Source organism: Rhineura floridana, chromosome 1, assembly GCF_030035675.1.
Source record: "Rhineura floridana isolate rRhiFlo1 chromosome 1, rRhiFlo1.hap2, whole genome shotgun sequence".
Taxonomy (NCBI): domain Eukaryota; kingdom Metazoa; phylum Chordata; class Lepidosauria; order Squamata; family Rhineuridae; genus Rhineura; species Rhineura floridana.
This window is the reverse complement of record NC_084480.1, coordinates 163,640,347-163,648,980: the sequence shown is the minus strand read 5'-3', so window position 1 is coordinate 163,648,980 and position 8,634 is coordinate 163,640,347. Positions and strand designations below refer to the sequence as shown.

Sequence of the window (8,634 nt, the reverse complement as noted above, 5' to 3'; positions counted from 1 at the left end):
ATGGCCTTATATAATAATAATAATAATAATAAAATTTAATTTTTGTGTCGCCTATCTGGCCGAAGTCACTGTAGGCGACGTACATATTGAAATTCAATAAAATACAATATAAATACAGAATAAAATACAATGCAGTCAACAGTATAGAACAATGTAGGGCAATCAATAACCAATTTTAAACAGTCATAGAAAAATTAGCCAACCCCGGAGATCCCAAAGGCCTGTCCAAAGAGCCAGGTTTTTAAGGCTTGGCGGAATGTAACCAGGGAAGGGGCATGGCGAAGATCAAATGGGAGGGAGTTCCAGAGAGTGGGGGCCGCCACTGAGAAGGCCCTCTCTCTAGTCCCCACCAGCCTAGCTGTTTTAGTTGGTGGGACTGAGAGAAGGCCCTGTGTGGCTGATCTAGTCGGGCGGCTTAATTGGTGGTACTGGAGGCGCTCCTTCAGGTAAACTGGGCCGAGACCGTATAGGGATTTAAAGGTTAACACCAACACCTTGAATTGGGCCCCTTCCAACTGTGTAATTCTATGATTTATTATCTTTATAGGGAAAAACCTGAATGAGAGTACTAATCAAGGCAGGACTGGGTGCCAGTTTAGTATTATTATTACACTTATATCCTACCTTTCCACCAGGGAACTCAAGATGTCATACATGTTCTCCTCCTCATTTCATCTTTACAACAACCCTGTGAGGTAGGTTAGGCTGAGAGATAATGATTGACTAAAGGTGAGCTTCATGGCTGAGTGGGAATTTGAACCCTAGTCTCTCAGGTCCTAGTCTGATACTCTAACTACTATGCCACACTGACTCATTTATGCTCATCCCCCCCACCTTTGCCCCACTCTCCTTTCCTTCTATATTGCAGCTTGCCAAATAAACAAACAATTGAGCTCCAACAAAGCCTCAAGTAAAGAATACAAACTTTAGGGACACATACCATTTTCAATTGTATACTTTTATTTACTCTGAGCACAAAACACCAATTGCTTCTCTGAGAATCTGCATAGCATGCTTAGCTCTGCTCAGACTGCCAGCTCCACAAACATCTTTTCTAGATTCAGAGGGCTATATGCAACGCAGTGCTAAGTCACAGTCCCACCAGCACAAGGATTACCACTAGCACGACAGGACTTCCCCAGCTCTCCTGCCCAGTGTGCCCCCAAATGTGTTCTAGGGGTTCCCCCCCCATGCCTCCAGAGCAAGTCTGGGGATGGCATGGGGCGTGTGCAGGGCGAGGAGACGGGGAAAAGCTGTAATTCTTGCACTGACAGGATGTGTTAGTTGAATACTGCTCAGAGAAATTGTGTAGAAAATGCAAATGAATTTAAGAATTTAATAACAAGTTTAAAAATAAGAATTTTCACATATTAAAAATATAAAAATAAAGACCTTTCAAGTTCCAATTTAACCATTGCGATAAACTGTCAGGAGTAGCAGCTCCTCAGGTTCTTCCTAAGAATTCCTTGATAGAAAGAGGTATTCAGTGCTGCAAATGCCCAGGTCACTGTTCTGGAAAGAAGGACTAGTACAGCTGCGGAAGTAGGGCAAGCAATCACTGATAGACCTGGATTCAGGAGACATGCTGTTCCACAAGTACTGGGCTCCAAGCTGAATTCTGCTCACTGGTGGCCCTGCCAGCAACCGTATCCCTCCAGTCTCACTCCAGGATAATTCCAACCGAGGCCAGGGCTTCTGTGGCCCACTGTGGGTAGCTGCCTAAGTTTCCATACATGGTCTTCATGAAGTCCTGAACAAACTGTGGGAACCTCTGTTCAATAATGCTTTCCTGGATTAAATGCATCAGGTTCAGCTGGAGGGGGAGAAAAGGAGAGAGCCAGTATCTATTTAGCAGATGCACTTTGAACTCTATGTGTGTAAAAGCAGGCACAACCAGTCTCAGGGAAGATGCAACCTCAATCAACAGGGAAAGACAAAAAAAAAATAACAACAGCAATTACTTAAGTCCAGTGACTAAGATCAAACAGCTACCCCACAGCTCAATTCAGTTATGGAAACACAATTACTCATTCATACTGCAAAGCCAGTTTGTTGTGCCACAAAGAGGGTTACATGTTGATGTTTCTTATGCTAAGGACACTGCGAAGAGAATTTAAAGCAGGGAGTCTAAGGGCAGATATTCTACCTGAAGTCCCCAAATCTATGTGGAGCCTTGTACTGTATCGGCAGAACATGTTTTGCACACTGACCAGATTTTGCAAAATTTATCAGGTTTCCCAGAGTCTTATGGAATCCACAAAGGGAACTAGGCTTTACCTGAGGCTACAAAAGGTGCAGAAGATGGACCAACCTGGTAAGCAATATTATGGATGGTAACATGGTGCATGGCAGTTGTGTCACTGCGGAAGAGAGCATTCAAGAAAGCTCGACTATACCTGTCAAGAGACAAAACAAGGAACAACAGCATCCTCTTGAGACCCAGGGCCTAAGGAAGGTTATCTATACACCAAAGCTAGGAAGCATAAACCATTTTTTTTCATATTCAACCACAGAAAAAGGCCAGAAAATGGGGTCCAACTTCAGCTAAGGTGTCACTGGCTAAGAGCTGCCTCTTTTTATATATATATACAGGGCAATAAAAATAGCACTGGGAAGTAATTTCTCTCTGTCTCCTTTGGGACACAGCAGCCAGAATTGTTGTGCTAGGGAGACTGGGTCCTTTTACCCCTAGTTTTATAAGATGACTACCATTTCTCTTTCTTTCCATACTTAAGATCACTATGTAGATGAAAACCCCATGATCAACAATGCACTATTTTCTACTGTTTGAGCATTAAAAGGTGGTTAAAGTGTGCCCAGAAGTCATTAACAGGCTCAGGGATCCTGAGACATGCAAGTCAGAAAAGGCTCAGGACTTACCTTGATGCCTCCTATGAATGCTATTTGTTAAGGGGCTGACGAAGAGAGACCCTAAAAATGTGTGTATGTGCCAGTGAAGTGGAGAGAAGAGGCAATATAATAATAATAATAATAATAATTAATTTGTTTGTCGCCTATCTGGCAATTAGCCACTCTAGGCGACGTACATTAATAGACCTGGACAGAGAAGATATGGGAACAGGGTCCTGCGGAATGGGATCAAGTCTGGCCGTGGGGAATGAACCGAGCTTGGGGTAAAAATAGGGTTGTAAGAATTGCTTCTTGGTAGCTACAAAATCTCCTGCCCCTCCTACTGTCAGGCTCCTGCTGCTCTTGGAGTCTGCCAAGACGAGTCAGAGTAATGAGCAGGAAAAGCATCTGATCACTCTGCAGTTGACAGCAAATGCTGCTCTGAGATCAACCCTCTCATTTGGAATCTCCTCGCACATTTTCAGCTTTAGCTCCCACTGGCTAGAAATTGTCTAACATATGATTTTTCTAGCTGCATTGTGAAGTGGCTCTACCTTTGGCTGGATACTCCTCCCTTCCCCACTGCTGACTTCAGATCTTTCAAGATCACCCACAGCAAAGTGTTGGGCCAATCACTGTCTCTGCCTGAACCTACAGCAACTCGTTTCCACTGGCTGCACCTGGAGGGGCAATGGGTTCATCTACCAATCAGTTGTGAAATCTGTCTGAAGGTGAATTTTAAAAAAATGCACTCAAGCTGGTCCGACCAGGTTTTAAAGTAAAAACGGGCCAAGTCTGACTAGCATCATGTGGCCCATTTTCAGAAAGCAGAAGGGGAGACACACTGGAACCAGCACAACAGCGTGTGTCTACCCTCTGTCAAATAACCAAACAGTGCAGTAGATTACAACATAATGAATTTTTAAAAATACAGTAGGGCCCTGCTTTTCGGCATTCTGCTTCTCGGCGTTCCGCTAATACGGCTGTTTTTTAACTAAAAAAAAATTATGTATATATAAAAAAAAGATTGGGCAAGGCCTGTAAGGAGGAGGAGGAGGGTGACGATGAGGGTCACTTTTGCCATGGGAGGTTTGCAAGCAGCCAAACAAACACCCACACGGCACGGGGGGGGGAGATGCTGAAAGGAAGAGCGCAGCAGTACTCGGGAAAGGCACTCCAGACAATGCACCAAAAGGGGGGTGGATTTTTTTTTAAAAAGGCTATGCAGACCCCGCGGCTGCTTCTTCCCCATCTCTAGCCTGGGAACGTCGCGGTGGGGCACTTACATGCCTGGAAGGTTGCAAGTGGAGCGGCTGGCTGGAACCGAGGCCTACGCGGGCAGCTGCTGCTAGTGCTGCTGCTTGGAGGTGCCTCCTCCTCTTCCTTCCTGGTCTCTCAGGGAATTAGCCCATTGAGCTCCCGCCTGCCTTGGCTATGAATGGAGATGCAGTGGGAGGAAGTGGAGGGGTTGCCAGCAGCAACTCCAGCCGCCTCGGTGCTCGTCCTCCATGATTCCTCTGGAGCAGAGGAGCGGGACTGGCAGGGCGCTGGCAGCTGTCCGTGCTGCTGCTGTTCCCAGGTCCTCCAGCCTCACAGAGACACTCATGCTCCACCTTTTCCTGGGAATGCTCACAGGGTCCTACAGCCTGGCAGGCTCCTCTCCCAGCTTCCACTCAAATGGATTTTGAAATAACGACACCAATGACAGTAATTTCTCACAAACACTCACTCAAAATATACAATGCCCTCACAGGCTCAGCACACATGCAACACTCTCTTACACACACTGTGCCAGGAGACCTGGCAAGGATAGAATCGCTGCAGCCAACACTCAAATATTTTAAGGTAAGCAATGTGTGTACTGTTATGTTCCACTTTCCCGCGCTTTTCGCCGGGGCTCTGGAACCTAAACCGCCGTATGAGTGGGGCCCTACTGTAACTCATAATAAAAAACACTTTAAAAAATCACCCCAATAAATTCAACTAGCAGAACTTCAACAGAAGGCAAACTCAACAACTTGGCCGCCCAAAGCCTCCCTCAATGAAAAAGGGTTCACACATTTCCTAAAGTCCAGAAAGCAATCAGTCAGTTTGGCCCGGTGTTGCAGGGCCATCACTGGGAAGGCTTTAGATTCAACAGCCCCTTAATGGAGCTTCAGATGGTGAAAGCATGTTAAGCACAGCCTTCCTAGAAAATTTGAAGGCATATGGAAGAACATCTGGAAAGATACAGTCCTTCAAATCTATCACAGTAGGCATATTGCTGGGAATGATATGTTGGGCTGTTCTGGTTTACTTACACAACTGATCATGGCTCACTGTAACTGCCACCACCAGCCACGCCCCCATCCCTGTCAACCCAATGGCTGGGAACACCTGCTCTCTTCAGAGCTGCACTGCCCAAACTCAGCAAGATAGAAAACTGAACTGTGCTTCTGAGCCTGCTTCCCTGACTCTGCCTTTAAAAGCATTGTGCCCGAAGCACACCAACCTCTGGCAGGTGGGGCAATCACAGTTCTCATCAATGGGCCGGAAGTCCTTGGCGTATTGCTTGTTCTTCAGCTGCAAGGAGCCGCAGGGGACCAAGGCTGAGCCAAAGCGCTGAAAGAAAGAGCAAAGCAGTCGGCAGATTCAGGGGAATACTACCAGAACTCACGTTGCCCTGCTTTGGAGGGAATCTGAAGCCACTTCATTGCGGCAAATTCCTATTTTGTTTTGAATAGTGCCCCATCCCAGTTTATATTTTCTCTCACCAAGTGCAGAAATGCTCCTCCCCACTTCCCTGCAGCCTGCCCTTTCTCAGTCCCCCCCCCCCACCTGAAGCAGCTACTTACTGCAGTCCTCGTGGGGAAGACACAATCAAACATGTCGCAGCCCAGGGCCACACACACCACCAGGTCCGTAGCATAACTTCATGAGAAATGGAGTGAAGAGAGACACATCAGGTGCACAATGCAGTTTGCCCAGCCACTGCCTATGACACAGCCTGGTCCAAACAAGGATGCTCGGCCTTCTGAAGGCAGAGAAAGGAACATTTTTGTACTACCTTGTGCCCAGCAATTGTCAGGGTGGGCACAGCCACCCCAAAAGGCAGCCGAGGGGACGGACTTGAAACACTCAAGTCATTCCCTCCTTCAACCAGAAAGAAGGATGGTTGTGACAGTTTGGGAATATAATGGTCAGCCATACCACCAGCAGAAATCCACTTTGTCATGTTCGTTTTGAACCCCAAAGGAAAAAGAAGTCCCATGCACTAAACTACTTTGCCTGAAATGTAACATTTACTCCTACCCTACTCCCATAAGATAGCGAGGCTTGTTCCTGGGGAGCTTATTTGTACTGAGATCCACCATCCTCCAGAAGTGCTCTTTGGCTTCGCCACCACTCAGGCCCCCAATGGCAAAGCCTGGCACATCTCGTTTAGTCATTTCTAGCAAGGGGAGAGAAAGAGAGGAGTGCAAAGGGCTGTTAGAGATGTGAACTCCTACCTCTGGGGAAGCATCACCCTAAGGAAACTCAGACAAGAATGCCAATGCATTACCCCATGGTAGAAGCTTTCCACGAATGCTGCTGTGAATGTTGGAGGTATTATTTATTTCCTAGCAGCCTCACAGTCTGTGTTGCCGAGGAAAAATAAGAAATCAAAACATCAGTGTAGTTTTGAAAACACTGGTTAAAATCAATGGGCTTTTGAAAAGTTCAGTCCACCATCTTCATTCAAACTCACATCCAATTATATCCAAACTAGAGATGTAAAAGTTCTGGAAATTTTGAATCCATGGGGGAAATTTTTCTCTGTGTGTTATTTTTTTTTTGGGAAAGAAGAAATGTTGGAGGAAGTTGAAAAATATGCAATACTTATTTTTTAGCACCCTTTACAAATCAAAAGTCATTTATTACTTTAGACATATAAAAGGTATTATGTATAACTTGGTTTGCCCACAAAATTATCAAGTTTGGTATATTAATGTGCAGTTTATTCAGACGATAATTGCAAATTGAATTTACTTTTAAAATATATATTACAAATTGAGCTACAAGCTGCTGAACTGTAAAAAGACTAGCATCTCTTTGGTTTTGCTAGTTTGAGGAGCAGGCAAAAACAATAAAAACAGAAGAAACTATCAATAATATATTTAATTATTAAATTTATATCCTGCCCTTCCTCCCAAAGGGTTAGGGTGTCAAAGCACACAAGCTATAAAATATCGAAAAACATATTTAAAAAAAGAAAAACAAAGAAAATTATTAAGTATTCTGAACATTATTTTGTCTCCTCAGTCCTCCACAGCATCAAGCAGACATAAAGCACTTATTCCCATAGAAAGAGCAGAGAAAGGGAGAGGGCAGGGGACTACATGAAATTTAGTCAGTCTCATTTTCTGAGCTATCAGATTCCGCTTTTTTGTATTATTTTGCACTTTCTCCCACTCCTAGCCCTTTGAGGCCTAGTCAAGAGGAAAGAAACAGATTCAGCAACAGGCCAACAAAAAGAAGCCCACAAACACAGAAGAAAATGAATCCCTTCTTCCTTAAATAAATTCCTCCTGGATGATAGTCCATCAAGTGTGTGCCACCAAGCATCCACAGCCAGGAATTGCAGTTAATTTCTGAGGGGAGTAGGTTGCCTCAGTCACATGATCCCTCAGTTAATTTCATGATGAGTCAAGAAGAAGGTATTTGCTGTTTAGCTGACTCATAAACTGTAAAAAGATGCTCGCAAGGCTGCTTTTTTAAGGCCGGCATGTGTTATTTGTATGATTTCCACTATCAATATCTAATGAAGGCTAACTATTTAATTTTTGCAAATGGTATTGTATTTATTGTTTTAATGATGTATTACGGATGTTTTAGTGATGTATTATTGATGTTTTATTGATGTATCTTTATATTGGTGCTCTTTTGTAAGCCGCATTGAGGGCCTTTTGGCCGAAAGGCGGGGTAGAAATATTAAAATCAAAATCAATCAAATTTATTTATTTATTAAATTTATTAGTCGCCCATCTGTCTGGTTGTCCAGCCACTCTGGGCGACGTACAAGATAAAACAATACATTAAAACATTAAAATTTAAAACCATAACAGTAAAAAACCTAACCCACCCCAAAAGCCTGCCTGAAGAGCCAGGTCTTCAAGGCCCGGCGGAAGCTCATCATAGAAGGGGCATGGCGGAGATCATTTGGGAGAGAGTTCCACAGGGTGGGGGCCACTATTGAAAAAGCCCTCTCTCTAGTCCTCACCAGTCTAGCTGTTTTAACCGGTGGGATCGAGAGAAGGTCTTCTGAGGCTGATCTTGTTGAGCGGCATCCCTGACGATGCTGGAGGTGCTCCTTCAGATAGACTGGGCTAAAACTGTATAGGGTTTTAAAGGTCAAAACCAACACCTTGAATTGGGCCCGGTAAACAACCGGTAGCCAGTGCAACTCCTTCAGCACTGGAGTGATGTGATCTTGCCGGCGGCTGCCTTTAATCAGATGAGCCGCCGCACTCTGTACCAGTTGCAGCTTCCGGACCGTTTTCAAGGGTAACCCCACATAGAGCACATTACAGTAGTCTAGGCGAGAGGTGACCAGGGCATGTACTACCGGGGGGAGCAGATGGTTGGGGGCGCAGCCTCCGTATCAGATGGAGTTGATACAGCGTAGTACCTGGAACTATGATAAAAACTCACAGGAAAAAAAATTAGAGAAAAACTTCCAACCCCAAGAGAAGAACCGAGACCTAGTTCCCAAAAAGAACATATATGCAAATCATAGACACACAAAAAGTGTATGATAACGTCGCT

General features: G+C 44.7%; 1 protein-coding gene across 4 annotated transcripts in view; it reads right to left on the bottom strand.

The window, feature by feature from the left end:
• Window positions 1-942: 942 nt before the first annotated feature.
• QTRT1 (queuine tRNA-ribosyltransferase catalytic subunit 1) overlaps window positions 943-8,634 on the bottom strand; it is a 30,105-nt gene continuing 22,413 nt past the window's right edge. For 3 of the 4 annotated variants that reach the window (XM_061583625.1, XM_061583595.1, XM_061583615.1), the window contains exons 6-10: window positions 6,142-6,280; window positions 5,685-5,760; window positions 5,342-5,451; window positions 2,312-2,396; window positions 943-1,813 (exon numbers count right to left, since the gene is read on the bottom strand). In XM_061583625.1, the coding sequence (XP_061439609.1) occupies window positions 1,661-1,813; window positions 2,312-2,396; window positions 5,342-5,451; window positions 5,685-5,760; window positions 6,142-6,280 (563 nt within the window). In that variant the 3' untranslated portion in view covers window positions 943-1,660. Of the gene's footprint in view, window positions 1,814-2,277; window positions 2,397-5,341; window positions 5,452-5,684; window positions 5,761-6,141; window positions 6,281-8,634 lie in introns of all 4 variants that reach the window. The other variant, XM_061583605.1, reaches the window with a different exon arrangement.